At 46.2% G+C, this 16,104-nt stretch overlaps 1 protein-coding gene across 2 annotated transcripts; it reads right to left on the bottom strand.

Moving 5' to 3' along the window:
• Positions 1–999: 999 nt before the first annotated feature.
• Positions 1,000–15,995, bottom strand: TMEM39B (transmembrane protein 39B). Of its 2 annotated transcripts, none has more exons than XM_054999987.1 (9): positions 15,878–15,995; positions 13,764–13,964; positions 12,212–12,431; positions 10,334–10,426; positions 8,941–9,095; positions 7,490–7,826; positions 5,717–5,904; positions 2,765–2,885; positions 1,000–1,537 (listed from the first exon to the last, which is right to left on the bottom strand). In XM_054999987.1, exons 2-9 carry the CDS (start codon positions 13,889–13,891, stop codon positions 1,301–1,303), a joined length of 1,479 nt encoding a protein of 492 aa, XP_054855962.1. In that variant the 5' UTR covers positions 13,892–13,964; positions 15,878–15,995; the 3' UTR covers positions 1,000–1,300. The 2 variants fall into 2 exon arrangements, with proteins under 2 accessions (XP_054855962.1, XP_054855963.1); XM_054999988.1 differs by having other exon boundaries at positions 10,343–10,426.
• Positions 15,996–16,104: the final 109 nt, after the last annotated feature.

The raw sequence follows: 16,104 nt of genomic DNA, 5'->3' as shown, positions 1-16,104 counted from the left end.
TACTCAAACTGCTGCCTCTAGAACTGAACATCCAACAGGCAGTTACTATTCCCGGCTTGCGGATTTAGGGAGGGAGGGACAGACTGGAGAAAAGAACAGCTGAGCTAAGACCACCAGGTCAGACTGGAGCTTCCTTGGTCACACTCTTCAGATGCTCCCATGGAGAGATTTTGCTTCATGTTGAACACTTGAAGCTGCCTCTTACTGAATCAGACCAGAGGTCCATCAAGGTCAGGACTGTCAGACTGGCAGCGGACCTCCACGGTCTCAAGGCAGAGGACTTTCACGTATTACCAGATCCTTTTAACCGGAGACACCAGGGATTGAAACTGGGACCTTCTGCATGCAAAACAAGTGGTCTACCCTGAGTCACAGCCCTTCTCCCATGTTTCCCACCAAACTGCACTGGCACTTGTGGGGGGTGGGGGGAGGCATCCTCAAAACACCTTCTGGTTGTCCCCTGACTCTGCTGTGCAGTTTCTCAATCGGCTTTGGTAAGCTGCTTCCTGAAAAACTACTCAAACCGGGTTTGGTTGCAGTGTGGATGTGAAGGTCCAGATTTCCATACCTTGCCACAGCCGGCACCATCTCCTCTCCCTTCTCCCCAACCACCAGCAAGCGGTTTGCCATTTTTTAAAAAGGTAGTTGATATATTGCTATAGCATCGTAACAGTATAGTGACATACCTACTACCATATTTTTAAAGCTGACAAAAAGTGCTTGCTGTCGGTGAAGGGGCTGCAGGTCATGTGCAAAGGGAAAGCACAAAGGACACCTTTGGTGGCTCCGTCGCTGCCGAGAGCTCAATGGAGAATCATCACCTTAGTGACGTTAACTCTTGTATGCCCTTTAAGATAAGGCGAGCCTAGAAATCAAACCCAAACGTACCCTCCCCTGCCACAACAACCAGCAAGTAGCAGTCACCCAGAAAAGTGTGATACACAGGCCACAGTTTTCCCTTGCATGGTCTTGCCACTTAATAAGCCAGACTGACAGCACTTGGGAGTACAAAAATAAGGTTTTTCATAATTGTATCAGTTATCAAACAAACAAAAAAACAAGAGCAGTGGTAAAAAAGTTACAAAGCTCAGGACCGGCCCGACTACACACCATTTGAGAATGCGCCCCAGCATCCTTGCCCCTTTTTACAAGGCGTCAAGGGCTCCCGGGGCAGGCTTCTTAGGTCGGGCAGAACAGACCCTGCAGAATAGACAGTGGAGCCGTCACCGGCCACCCCCGATACAGTCAGGGTCCACCAGCTCTCTCCTCGATGCTTATACTCCAAATAAGTGCGATGCCTTCAGTTCAGCTTCTGATCACTCTCTCTGCTGGCAGAATAGGAGTAAGCCTTCCCCAGCACCAGCCGGTCCCGCAGAAGCTTGAAGAAGGCATAGTAGTTGCTGAAGAGGATCAAGGCCAGGGAGATGGTCTGGTGCCACTTCTCCGACGCGATCAGCGAGTACAGCTGGTAGAAGATGACTGCCCCTTCCAGGAGAATCAGGATATTCAAGATCCTCAGGGGTTTGCTGAAAAAGAACTGGAAAGGCCAAGAGACTGCTGGTCAGGGGTTCGCAGTGCCCAAGGAATTTCTCGACTTCAACTGACAACGACAGTTACAAACTTGTGCTTCTCACCAAATAAAATAAAGAAATTAAAATGGGGTTCCATGGAATGCACAAAGCTCTGTGTTTCTCCTCACCCACAAACTATACCACTGTCCACTCATCCACATTCTATGTCTTCCCCTGCCTTATGTGCCCCCCCCCTGCCTGTACAAGAGGGTTTGGTTGCTGTGCAGTCAGTAAGATGCAAAATTTTAGATCTCTCTGCCTGTGCCATTATCTCTTGGTATTCCTTTGCATTTGCCATTCCACAACTCCATGAACAGTGGTGGTGGTGGTGGTGGGAGGGGGGGCTTTCTCTTGGCTAGACAGTGATATATTTACTACTGATTAAAAGAAAGGTGGCAAAAGCCCTTTGGCAGTGTGGACACATTGGTGGGAATGAGGGGATATGAAAAGAAACATGGAGAATCCGTGTAAGCATGGATGCTCCACTGCTTTCATAAATGCCTCTCCAAACATGGCAGTGATAAGTGCACAGTGGGGAATCATCCCTGTGTGGGCACAGCCATGCAGGGGGTTCTTAGCAGTGACTCAGTGGGGAAAGGGTTCTGTAAAGGTAAGGCATTTGGAAAACACAGTTTGGCTTTCATGCGTTCACCCTCAGCTCAGCCAGGTAAGTTGCTACTACTGGGCAGGAATCTAGGTACTTGGGATCAAGAGTAGATCCCAGGTAAAGCAAGACTTAAAGCTGGATCTCTTACCTCCTAGTCTGGCTCCTGATTGGTGAGCTCTCACTGGCTCTCATTCAGCAAAGCAGACTCTCGGTTCATCAAGATCTCTACTGTCTACTCAGACTGGCAGCAGCTCTCCATGGTTTCAGGCAGAGCTCTTTCATATCACTTGATTCCTGACTCTTAACTGGAGATTCCAGGGACTGAACCTGGCATCTTTTGCATGCAAAGCAGCGGCTCTACCAATGACACATGGCCCCTCCCTAAACTCATCAAACGCATGGCAGGAACAAGTCAAAGACACAACTTAAAGGAAGCACCACTCCAGCACCCAGGGACAGTTCTGCTATGGAAGCTACCCCAGGCACATTTCAGTCTTACAGGAATTGGACTGCAAAATGCACTTCTGAAAGAGAGTCCCTGCATCACACCAGCAGTGTCAAGAGGAGGAGAACTGCAAAAGCTTACGTGAAAGCGGAAGTGGGAGACATCGGAAGGCACTGCCACATTGTAATGGCCCACTGCTTTGTAGACATTTTTACTGTGTTTTACCAGTACCCCCTGGGGCCACATGCACTCCTCGGTCCACCTGCAAAAGAGGGAAAGCATCAGCTGAGACAGAGTTCTGTCCCACCATGGTTTCCAGGATGGGAACAGAGGAATAGAAAATTAAATCAATGATTTTTTTTTTTGGCTCATTCAGGCGTTAACTATCTTTTAATGAGACTTTTTTTTTGTTGCAAATATCGGTTCAGACACAATGTCAAGTGTGAGTGAGCATATATGAGACAGACAGACAGAGAGCCTTGAGCCTGTTTCCCTGGTTGTTCAATGACAGCTGTTCTGAATGAGGCAATCCTTGCCAAGGTAAGGAACAGCACTGATTCAGCTACAACTGACAGCAGGCTGTTTCAAGGCCATCTAAGGAGGAACTTTTTCTGGGCCTGCTAGCTCTTTACTCCTCCTTCTGGGTATGGATTCAAGAGGCTTTAAAAAAGGACCAAACAAATTAATGAAGGCCAGATCTATCCACAAGCATTAACAACAACTACTCAATGCACCTCAGGTTCAGAGACTGCTACTGCACCTCTGTAAGCCAGCCTGATGGGGAAAGACCAGTGCGGGAGAGTCGCCATACCCCCATGTTATAGGCTTCACAGAAGCACCTGCCTAGACAAAAGTTCATACAAAAATGTGGAACTTCCAGAAATGTTGGAGCTTTGGAAAAAAATAGGAGAGGGGAGATGAACTCTATGCAGTGCCTGCTTATCATAACTAAATATATTTAACAACATGAATCATTTAGAACTCAGCACATGAAACTGCCCTATTTGGCATTTTTATGGAACGTAAAGATCCCAAAGCAAAGCAAAGCTGTGACTTTACACAACCCTAGAAAGAAAAAGAACCGCAAAGTGCTCCATATTATGGTACCTTAGCACATATATATATATGTTTTTGCTATCTAAGGAAAATAAAACACTGAAAGTAGAAAACAAATTCTGCATTGAACAAAAAAAGGGTATGATTTGGAGAGAAAGTCTCATAGTCTGTTTTGTTCTGACTTAGCTGCCTTCGTGTGGCAATGTTTTGGGGAGCATCCACACATTTTCCTCTATTCATCCTGCCTCTGCATTTCCCTCTACATTGCTGCAATCTTTTCCAAATCTGAATTCATACAATTTTTTTGGAATTATTTCAGACAAGGAACCTTTGGATCCCACGTGGATGGGAAGGTGTGCATTTCGGCATTTTCCTTGCCTTATCCCAGGTTGCCACACCTCACACTGAAGGACTGCCCATTTCCCCTTCTAACTACAATGACAAGGGCTAGAGACTTACTTTTAAAAAATTAAAGCTGAGAACTAGTAGATTATGGCACTAGGTCATTATAATGTTCTGCAATATTAATCTAGAAACTCCAATTTTTAAATTCTTTTTTAAAAAGCCTTTTGCTGAAGGGGAGGAAATTGTGGTCACAGGGATCTGATGCACAGAAAATGTGGGGGAAACTGCTGTGTGGATGCTCTGTGGCGACTGCAAATGCATTTGTAGTAGCAACAAGAACCCCAAGAGACAGTCACAACAGAACAAACATCATATCTGCATACTGAGAGCAACTTTAACACAATGAAAACACTCATCTCTTTAACAGCCTATAGAATTATGGCATTAGCTGTGGGCTAATGCCATAACATAACTTTGAAAGTACGTCCCATCCAAGTACTAACCAGGGCTGACCTTGCTTAGCTCCTGAGATCAGGCTAGCCTGGGTCACCCATGTCAGAGCATTACCTGTAAATATTGCTAACAAATAGTTTTAAAAACAAAAGTATGCTGTATATATCTACAACAGACATCAAGCATGATTCTATAATGTAAGTTCAACAGATTGTTTTACATAAACATCTGCATATGACACATTTAAATGAATAAAACTTTGCCGTACAAAAACATTCCACTCATTCCAAAAGAGAAAACTTTTCAAAGGATTTCTTTCCCAGTGCTCCACAACACTGTGGTAGGGAAGGAATTCTCAGAGGGGAAAAAAAATCTCTGAATTCCACTCCCCCCCCCCTATGGCCATGGCCATTTGCGGGTTCACAACACCTCCATTCATTTAACATGTGTCAGGGTGCTTTTAAAAGAGCAACATGACCATTTATCTCAGAATGAAAAAGGCGAGCTCTATATTGCCATCCAGGCTCCCCTACTTCAAACTGAGTTCAACTTTTGATTCACACCTTGAACAGGTACCCAAGCCACAGGGCAAAAGGACTGCTATCCTCAAATTTATTAAGATGGTGCAGACCAGTGAATTTCAAAAGGCATGTTCTTCAGAGGCTTATCAAGGGTTGCCACAATGACATCAGCTAGACTTCTCTGCTTGTCCACTGTCCCCCTGTGCAGTTTGCTGGGGAGGGTTGATTGTGTCCAATTGTGTTGTGTTGCACTGTGAGGCTCAGCTAGTGTAGTCAGAATCCCACACAAACAGTGTGTGCAACGTAGAATGCAGCACAGGAGGGTTCTAACTCAGCCAAACCAATGCACAGAGGCCCCTATAATCAAAAACCCTGGCAAAAAGTTTTAGGTGGGTAGCCGTGTTGTTCTGCATTGAACAGTAGGATTTGAGTCCAGTGGCACCTTAGAGACCAACAAGATTTTCAGAGTATGAGCTTTCCAGAACCAGAGCTTCCATCTTCAGAAGAAAGGAACTCTTGACTCTCAAAAAGCTTATCCCCTGAAAAACTTGCTGGTCTCTAAGGTGCCACTGGACTCACATCCTCCGCACCAAAAGGAAACTTTCCTGAGGAACACAGGGAAGGGCCCACTTATCCCATGAAAGAGCTTCACATCTGAAGCAAAGTTTCAGAAGAGATGAAGCCCGACGTGGGAGCTGCACCCCAGCGAGTGGCTTACTGGTGCTGCAGCACATTGGAGCAAAGTGCCGGATCAACCTTCTGCCAGCAGCCGAGATGCGCCGCGGCCTTGTGGAGGAGGTCACAATAGCGGGCCGGCAGTAGATGCTGCATGAGGATGACAGAAGTGCTGATGGAGACCAAGAGGAACAGCTCACAGGACCACCGCTTGTCGTAATACTGAGTGCTCTACAAAAGGGGGGCAAGAAGAGAGTGCAGGAGTCAGCTACAACAGCAGAGCTGGAACTGAAGGCAAGGGATAGCTGCACATATTGGGAGTAAGATGCTTCAGAACTGGCTTGCGCATTCCTAGGAACCACAGAGGGGCAGGGATGTACTGAAATCCAACAGAATTTAGTTCCAAAACCCAGTGCTGAAGGAATGCTTTACAACAACCTGGCAAAGAAAACCACAAGATTCACTTACCCACATAAGTGTTTACTAGTACATTTGACTAAATATATATTCATCTAAGCCAAGGGATTGACAAATCCCAGGCCACCTTGGCACCTAGAAATTTCAACGTGGGTTCCTATATTTTCAGCTCTGATTTTATTGCTGTTTTGGCCTCAATAGAAGAACAAAAACTTACTTATCATTAGAATGTTTTGTTGTATGAGATAATGCACATGCCTGAAGTTCATCTCATACTTGTTTATATGCTAACTTTACATAATTCATTGGTGACAGATTGATCAGTTGCTTTCTATGCAGGCTACAATATTCAGTTAAATGGATCTTTTTAAAACAATAATGAAACTATGAGAAACTGGGGAGGAACTAGGGGTAGACGTTAACTTGTTGAGTCAATGACAACCAGGATTACCACATATTTATTTATATACTGGAACACCTGTGGCATATCTTCAATAACATTACAAGAAATTGTGAAGTTTATAATTAAATTTTGTGGTAGCAATAATTAGAAAACATTGTAATTTAAAATACAAAGCACAAAGGCTGAAACAAGAGTCCGACACCTAAATTTTGGAGAAAGCTACTAGAGCCAAAGAAAATTCAACCGGTCCTGTCTTAGCCATTTGTGGTGTAAAAGAAAAAAGAAAAACTATCATAAAGATTCCCAGCCTGGTTGCCCGGAGGATTCACCACATGTGGAGAGACAAAAGACATTTACAGGTTGACTTGAAAGAATCACAGCAATTTAAGCTTAAGCCTTTGATAGAAAGGTTAAAGAAATAACACTAACACATCTCAAATATTTTAAAACCATGTAACACATTCAAGGTAAGGGCATGTAAATTTGAATTCTGGCAGGCCATTTCCTTCTAGGAAGTTCCCAACTTCCAGCTCACTTTAGCTGATGTATATCGTCAGATGTTAGATGGTCACAGACCCTCATGCAAGAACACAAGACTTCCTTTGCTGGATCACAGCACCTTTTCCAGCATCCTGGGACCAACAACAACCACTCAGCTCCCTCTGGAAGCTCAGAAACAATGGAGCGGGTGGCTGCGTTCTAGGGCATGCACTAGAATGCGAGACTCAACTATGCCGGCCGGCATCCCATATTAACGGATACCCTTGCTGGCGACTGTCCACCGGCTGAGATTCTAAGGGCGACTGGTTCTGAACACAAAGGATGCCATTTAGCGACCATGGCTAATGGCTACTGCTCAAGCTACCTGCTATGAATCTGTCTACCCTCCGCGTCACAATCTTCATTGAAGAGCCCATTACTAAACAGGGCTTTACACACATGGGGCTCACAGCAAAGGTCACTCCATGCCACAGGCACAACTCATCATGCACATACCTTGACAAACCAGACAGGAACAAATGCCACATAGTAGGCACTGAGCATGGAGCTCACCAGCACCTCCTTCATGCGCCAGTTGAAGTCCATCTTCAGGTACTCCACCTCGTTGCGTATCAAGTCTGGAGAGAGGCAGCAGGCATGGGTGGGCATGGCCTCTGTGCTATACATCTGTCGGGTGTGCTGCTTCCAGGTCTCCTTGAGAACAGAAAGGTAGTCCTTGCCCTTTGAGCTGGCATCCCCCGTATCCCGAGGGCCAATGTTGGCTACATGGGAGAAGAGACCCGTCTTACGGAAGTCACAGTTCAGCTGCAGGAAGGGGACGTACATGCCAAACCTGGAAGAGGAGGAAGAGCGAGGCTGAAATTGTATCCTATACAGCAACATCAGACAGTAATGAGTAGTAATGAGCAGAAGCAATTGCTCCCCACCCCATTCAAAGTAACTGAATGTTGACAGTAGGGAAAGGAAGGAGGAAAGGCTAAGGGGGGGGGCGGATTTCCATAAAACATATTCTGAGGGCCAGAGCCAAGGGCTCTCAGGAAGGGAGGAAAGGCACATCATTTCCTGACGCTGCTTAAGGCAGTTGCTCACCAGCCACTCTTTGCAAAGGCTTCCTCTCTAAACCACCAAGCTTAGTTTGGCTACAGAAGAGCATGCAGCTCAGTGGGAGACCAATGCTCAGCACAAAGGAGGTCTCTGTTTCCATGCTCAGCACTTCTGATGTAAAGCCAATATGGTAGGAAAGACCCTTGGAAAGATGGAGAATTTGGATAGCAGCTGCCAGTTCAATCAGATGGTACTGAACTAGATAAGACTGTAGGCCAGAAGACAGCTAATAATTTCTCAATATGCTATCCCCTTTGAAGCTGGCTTCAAAATCTTACTGCATCTGAGGAAGTGAACTCTCACTCACAAAAGCTTGTGGTGGAATAAATACTGTTAGTCTTTAAGGTGCTCGTGGACTTGTTTTGCTTAAAAAAAAGTGACATGCTCAGAGTGCAACATGTATGATACAATTTTGAGAGGGCAGAATGTGGCACAGGACACAAACAACATCCTGAAAAATTTGGCCTTAAAGAACAAGCTTCTCAGTCTTATGGCTGTGAAGATACGCCTTTTAATTGCAGTTTTTATCACAGTCTCGCTTCAAAGAGATCAAGGTGACATATGTGGGGTAGTATGACTTCAGGGAAAGGTATTGTGCAGAAGCTAAGGTTTCATTTTACTGAATTCAGTTTTTCTTGACACAGAAGCTGGATTGAGGAGGAAGAGAATTTTGACTTTTCTAGCACAGAGTAGAAAGAGCCTTAGTTACTTGTTTACTCTGCATCCTCAGAGAAAACATGTGATGATTTTGGAAATCTAAGTTTACCTCTACCACCACCGCCGCCCCGCCCACCCCCAAGCTAGAAAGGAACAGAAACAGGAGAAGAGCAGTCTGGACTTACGGATAACACAAGAACAAGAGGTTGAGCAGCGAATGGGTCCGGAAGAGATGGATTATGGATCGGCACAAACTCCAGCCTGTGCCAGTAAGGACAGCAAAGCGAGTGACCACAAGAAAAATGGAACGTGGCAGGGAGACTTTGCCAGCATGAGAAGCCTGGAAGAAGAAGAGCAAGAGCAAGATGCAAACGAGACTTTCCCTTTGGAGAAAGATCAGCAACGCCTCTGAACCCAAGGCGCTGGCGCTGGCCTTCAAAGTGAGATATGTCACTCCCCATCCCAATTAAGAACACTGATCAAGGCCCTGCTGAGGGTGTCAATGCCTCCTGATCCTAACTGATGAAAGTAGTAAGGTGTAGTGGATAGAATGCTGGACTGGGATCTGGGGGGGGGGGGCGGGGGGGGGCTGCAGTTTGAATCCCCACTCTGCCATGCAAGTTTGCTGGATGACCTCAGCCTAACCTACTTCACAGGGTTATTGGGAGGATATCATGGAAGAGGCCTCTTTAGATACCTAATGGGGAGAAAGGTGGGGTATAAAAGAAGTAAATAATAAATGTGTGCAAGGCTTCCACACTAGTGGCTCTGTTCTTCAGAACTTCTATGCAAGAGAAAATCCGTGGGACTACTTATTTATTTATATAGAAAAATTTGTATGCTGCCTCTTCAAAGAGCCACTTAAGGTAATAGCAATAACCATCTGATTTATATACCGCCCTTCAGGACAACTTAATGCCCACTCAGAGTGGTTTACAAAGTGTGTTATTATTATCATCCTTACAACAACCACCCTGTGAGGTGGGAGGGGCTGACAGAGTTCTTCTGAGAGAGCTGTGACTGACCACGGTCACCCAGCTGACTTCGAGCAGAGGAGTGAGGAATCAAACCCGGTTCTCCAGATCGCCACTCCTAACCATTGAACCAAAGGTGGTTCATAAAGCACAACAACAGACTCATAACGCCAACAGCATAAAAACAAGCCAGGGGCATAAAAACAGCATGAAACACTGAGCAGCTTAAAATTATATTCATAAAACAGGCTTGAAGCAGATTATAAAAAACAGCTAAAAAAGATGAATCCCCAGAGTTAAAAGACTAGGTTAAGATAAATGTTTGTCCTGGAAGTTAAAGGGAAGTCAGCTAAATGCTAGGTCAGCCTCAAGGGGAGGGCATTCCAAAGATGAGGGGCCACCACTGAGAAAGCCTTCTGTATGCAGGGGCACAGTGAACAGGGTTTGGGAAAAGAAGCATAACCGGCAGGCTGGACAGTGGTTATCCCTCCTTGCATATGGAAAGCAGACTACAGATGTAATCCTCTTGCACATTCCCCACTGGAAAAAAATAAGGACTGAACAAGGACACAACTGTTATATAATAAAGGCTCCAGGCCTCTACCTCCTTCACCTCCTTCACAATAGCGCCAATCAACCTTCGTGCCAGAACGATGGTAGTCACTGCTAGGACATTGAAGTCAATGAGATGAAAATTCTGCAGAAAGAAAAGTCATTCTGGTTGGTCTGTACACAGTGATCCTGCAAGAATGAAGAAAATCTTTCTGGCAAAGGAGCTGATTGACATGTTTATAGCGCTAAACTACAACTAGGGTGACATGGCTTCAAACCCTTACTCACCGAAGACATTCTCTGAATGATCACAGGTTATTTATTTACTTCATTTACAGTACAGATTTAGAAAACAATGCAATAAAGACCAATATAATACATACAAACAGGGCAGTAAAACCAATTACAAAACAGAAGAACAATGAATAAAACCTGTGTAATACATCCAAAACACAATACAAAGAAGAAAACTAATTTTTTCAGATCTGACTGAACATTTCCCTGTTTACTACCACCCTACTGCCTCTTAAATAGCTCTGTTCCACATATTTTGCAGAACAATAAAAACATGGGAGCTTTCCTAAAGCTACAATCCTATTCCTCTTATCCAGCCTAACCAACCTTCCAAGGCTAAGAGGATAAATGGAGGAAGGGAAAACTACATACAGCACCTGAGCTCCTTTGAGAGAGGGCAAGATTAGAAATGTGATCAACAGATGGCCAAGAAGAAGAGTGAAGCTTCCAGTGGCATCAGGAAACAAGTTATGCCAAAAGGTGGAAGTAGAGAGTTGGTCTGTATGCACAAGAGGACAAACTGTCTAGGGTTTTTTGGTTAGCTTCCCCCTCCTGTACTCATGGAGTGTGTCTGTAATAAAAATCCACATGGGTGAAAGTTTTCCTGCCACTGTCGAAAGGAGCTCACTGGGTCTCTCATACCTACTGGTTACCTGGAGGCAGGGGCTGCTGCACCATCTCCCTCTCACCTGACTTGAAGTGAACTTCTGCCCACTTCTGCAGTGCCATCCCAGAGTTGTAGTGGCTCTGATGAGAGGATCAGCCCCCAGGCCACTGGCCTGCTGGGATTTTCCCCAGGGGCCTTACTGGCCAATCTGCCCCTGGTCCCCTTCATCTGGAAGAGGCAGGGCACATAAACCAAGAACTCTCTTGTATGGCCTTTGGGTTTATGCAATGGCACAGCTGTTGCAGAAGCAAGGTCTAGGCTGAACTTGGGGTATCTATCACATGCTGGCAAAGGCCCAACCTCACCACACTTTACTACCCACAGATAATAAAACATGAGTAATTTGCTTTGTTTATGTTTCTTTCAAATGCAACAATAAACTCTAATTACAGGAAAATTCGTGACTGCTGGCTACAATCCCCATTGTAGCCATCTGCTTCGCTTGCTCTTCCCATGTTCCTCCTCCTCTGGTGTGTGGCTTGACTGAACCTAGCTCAATCAAGCTCCAGTTGGCCATGACATCCAAGCACAGGGGCCTTGGCCAACTGGAGTTTGTTCCCCCCAGTTTAGAATCTAGGCTTATGGGATGGGGACTCAAATTTTCCAATGTTCATGCATTTACACATAGAAGGAAAAATTGAGCTTGACCAAAACAGTGAGGAACACAGGGCGAGAGAAGGCAGTGCATGGACACCATGAGCAATGCCATGTTCATGACCCACAAAGACAAACCTTTCTTTAATTGGAATTTATTGTGATGTCTGAATGTAGCATTTGGTAATGTATTTCTTGAATCTACCCTGTTGTTAATGCTGTGTTCTGATGACAGGCACTGAAATGCAGTCCCTGTGTACTGTACATCTAGGATGTTGCAAAAGGCCTTGGATTTTTATAACTTTTAAATGTTATTTTGTGTAGCTCTTGTCATTTTACTTTGTAATTGTGGGCTGCAAGATACAAGATACTCACCAAAGAGGTATGGGAAGGAGGGTGAGATGGCGGGTACCACCATACTGTTTTGTAGATGTTGATGTAATGGACAAAGAGAGCGATTAGGTGGCAGAAAAAGAGCTGGAGTTCAAACAAGATGCTCCTCTCCACAGGGAGCTCAGGGATCTTGCAGTGCCGGAGAGGAATCACCGTTTGAGTTGCCAGCGGAGGACTGGAAAGGCCTGTTCCTGAACCGCTCCTACCAGGCAAGAAAAGTCAGCTGAGAACAACTAAAAAGAAGGATCACGTATTCCCCAAGCTGGACTTGCCACCCCCAGTTCCATAAGTATCCATCAATCTCCCTTGCCTCCTGCTCCATCCGTCCTACCCCACGGCCGTGACAATCACTTTTCCCAAGACAAGGAACAGAGATGTGAAACAAACAGCAGTGACCAGCATTACTAAGATCAAACACATTCAAATAAAACCAAAACCAATCTTCTTAGAACAGCCACTGAAGGCACTGCCTCATTTCAGAAGAACACTCTCTGAAAAGGGTGGGCTTTACAAGCCTTATGAAATACAGTAAGAGAACAATTGCTTCAGGTGGAGTGCAAGGTACAAATCTTTTAAATAAAGAAATAAGGTCTCTGTGGGGAGATCGTTTCACAGCCTGGGGCAATCACTGCAAAGGCCCAACTCCTTACTGCCAATATTCTCTCTCTATACAAAGAAGAGCAGCCTGAATAGTCCTAGTTAGCCTAATCTCATCAGATCCCAGAAGCTAAACAGAGTCAGCCCTGGTTAGTTCTTGGATGGGAGACCACCAAGGAAAGCTGGGGTTGCTCTACAGAGGAAAGCAACAACAAACCACCTCTGCGCACCTGTTGTCTTAAAAAACCCTTGAGGGGTTGCTGTAAGCCAGTTGCAACTTGACAGCGCCTAACTATTAATTATACAAAGGAGGAATGCTTTAATGATATCCTTAATTTCTTCTAAAGCACATCATGATCTGGGGCATTCATACCTGAAACCATGGGCCTGTTGCACCCTTTGTAGCCACCTCTGCTTTTCCCTTCTTAGCATCTGGGCATACTTCCGTAGCTCACTACTGAGCACTCTCCTCTACTGCCCTACCCCATGGAATGGTTTGCTGAAGCAGTACATATACTGCCCTCCCCCTTTCAGGAAAGCCTGTAAGGGAGTGCTCTTCCACAGAGTTTTCTGCTGTACCCTGTTTGTAGCCAATTCTGGACCCTTCAACTTTATAAGAAGGCAGGATACAAATATTTTGAGCTTCATGGAAAGGCGGGATATAAATATTTTACTCATTAAGTGAAATTAAAAAGACTCAGTGAATGGCCCAACTTGCAGAATGCAGGGATCTATATGGAGAAAGGCAGTCCCTGACAAAGCATTTCCTGCACTACAAGGGCAAAATGATAAAACTGACAGTAAGCTGTAGGAGAAATTAAGCTGGCATATTGTACCAGGTTAACTCAGATAACTGCTGGAGCAGAAAAATCTTTCAAAGTGGATGGAACCCTTCCTGAAGCAGGACCACCTGACAGGTGCTGAGGCACACACCCACCTGGTACGGGAGCGCACGCTGGTGACTGAAGAGCTGGTGGAATGGCCACCACTCCCTGCAGCTCCAGTTTCACAGAGAGGATTGCGGCAGTAAGATGTCCGGTTAGGCCCCCTCCTTCCCCCGGCCATCACCACCAACAATCCAGCAGCTGGGCACAGAAGGACAACGTCTCCTCTCAAAAGATCCCTGTGGCTCTTCAGACTGCAACAGAAAGCTTTATTAGGGACTGAGAGACCGAACAGGCCTACAAAGCAGGCCTATCAATGCCCACCGTCTCTTGCATGCTCCGTCACCGCGGCTGTAGTGATGTAAGGGATTATGCAGTACTTCAGCACATTCCAAGGGTAACAGTCCTAATGGGGGTGATGGTGTTCCTGCTGCAGACTAGAAGAGAAGAACTGAAAAGAAGAGACACCCCCAAGGGTACTTTACAAGGGAATCCTATCCTGCATCTCTCAAGTCTAAGCCTGCTGATTTCAACAGACTTAGACGGGAGTTATCTCTGCATAGGTCCACACTGTTAGTGAACTGGAGTGGCAAGGTCTGATCTGAAATCTTTCCAGTTCAAGGATTAGTTGCTTAACCACAAGATACACTAGCATCCTTCACAACACATTTTTTCCCAGCCAGATACAAACCACAGGAAGCCACAACTGGCCTTCTGGTGTACCCCACTGCTGCACTCGCCTCACAAATCTGCCTGGTAGGTTTGCTGTGGTTAGTACTGAGCCAGAATCTGGGATATTCAAGTTCAAATTCCCCCTCTGCCATGGAAGCATGCTGGGTCACCTCAGGCCAGTCACACACAGTCTGCTTGTGAGGAAAAAATGGAGGAGGAAGATGGGAGCCACTTTGGATCCCCACTGGGAAGGCAGGCAGGGTAGAAATGAAATAAAATTAAACAATCAAATTCAAGTACAGTAGCACCTTAGAGACTAACAAAATTACCCAGTATATAAGTTTTCATGACTCGAAGCTCATTTTATCAGACCCAAGAAAGAATAAAGATCCATCAAATCTTATATGCAGCTTGGGGCATGGTATTACCAAGAAAGGACAGATGGCGTCAGGAGGCAGAGAGGTGGCAACTGCAAAAAATCAGCATCCATAAACCACCGTGCTACAGGACTCAAAGTTTGTTCTGCTACCCACCTGATGCTAAAATCAATCAAACTAATATTAGTTAACCTTTTCACAGGTAAGTTCCAGCAAGAATAATACAATTCTAACTCTTTATCTGTAACATACGTAAAGCACATTTTTTCCCAGCCAGGTACAAACCACAGGAAGCCACAACTGGCCTTCTGGTGTGCCCCACTGCTGCACTTGCCTCACAAATCTGCCTGGTAGGTTTGCAACAAAAGGGCAACTTTAAAAAAAAAAAAAAGTGCACCACACCAAGCAGCTAGAAATTTATTTATGTATTTATTTTATACCACCTCTCCACCATTTTTACTGCTCGAGGCGGTTTTTGTCACACACTGCTGCCTGCCTGAGTTTGTCTTGGAGAAATTCAGTTTGGGCTCTTTGGGACCTAACTTCACCTGCCTTGGGTATCTGGGACCTGAAAAAGGAAAGCGATAGTCGCCAACAGATCTGGAGAGGAAAAGCCTGTCCCGCCCCTTTAATAGAGGCTGAATATATGGGAACTGGCAGCTGAAGCTTTTCATGGGAGAGAGATCAATCCCATCACCTGGGAAATAACATCCTATTTAGTGTTTGTTAGAGGGACGTTTCCACCCCCTCCAGGCCAGGTGGCAACCCCAAGGCTGCGAAGTTAAGCAAAAGGACGCGGTGCAAACCCACTCAGTGGCTTTGGGGACCAAGCCTACCAGCAGAGTTGATGTGAGGCTGAAGCAGGGGGCAGGGCAGCTCTGCCTTGGAAGCACAAACGAGACCCTGCGCAACCAGCCAGGCGCCCCCCAGAGCCTCCTTGTCCCCCCGTCCCCGGGCAGCCTCTTTCTCTTTCCACAGGACCTAATAGGATACGAGGGGGGCTCAACCCCGCCCCCTCCGCTCTCCGCCCCGCCTGGCTCCAAAACCTCCCAAGGGGGCTCTTCTGCGCGCTGAGCCGGTACAGCGCCTGGCACGCCGCCGCCGCCGCATTTCCTCACCCATCTCCGGCGAACAGCTCCGGGAGCCGCGGGGGGCAAGATGGCGGGCGTGGCTAGGCTGCCCGCCTTGCTTTACCTCGTCTCAGCGCGGCTTCCGAGGACGGCGGCCGGCAGAGGACAAAGCACAGAGGCGCGCGCGCGCGGGAAGGCGGCCGAGCCAGGCAACAAAGAACCTCCAAGCTAGGGGGAGGGCGGAGCTTCGGCCCTTTAAAGCCCCGCCGCCGAGC

This window comes from Eublepharis macularius, chromosome 15 (genome assembly GCF_028583425.1).
Source record: "Eublepharis macularius isolate TG4126 chromosome 15, MPM_Emac_v1.0, whole genome shotgun sequence".
Classification (NCBI taxonomy): domain Eukaryota; kingdom Metazoa; phylum Chordata; class Lepidosauria; order Squamata; family Eublepharidae; genus Eublepharis; species Eublepharis macularius.
Note: the sequence above shows the minus strand (reverse complement) of the source record. Positions and strands in the feature narration are given on the sequence as shown.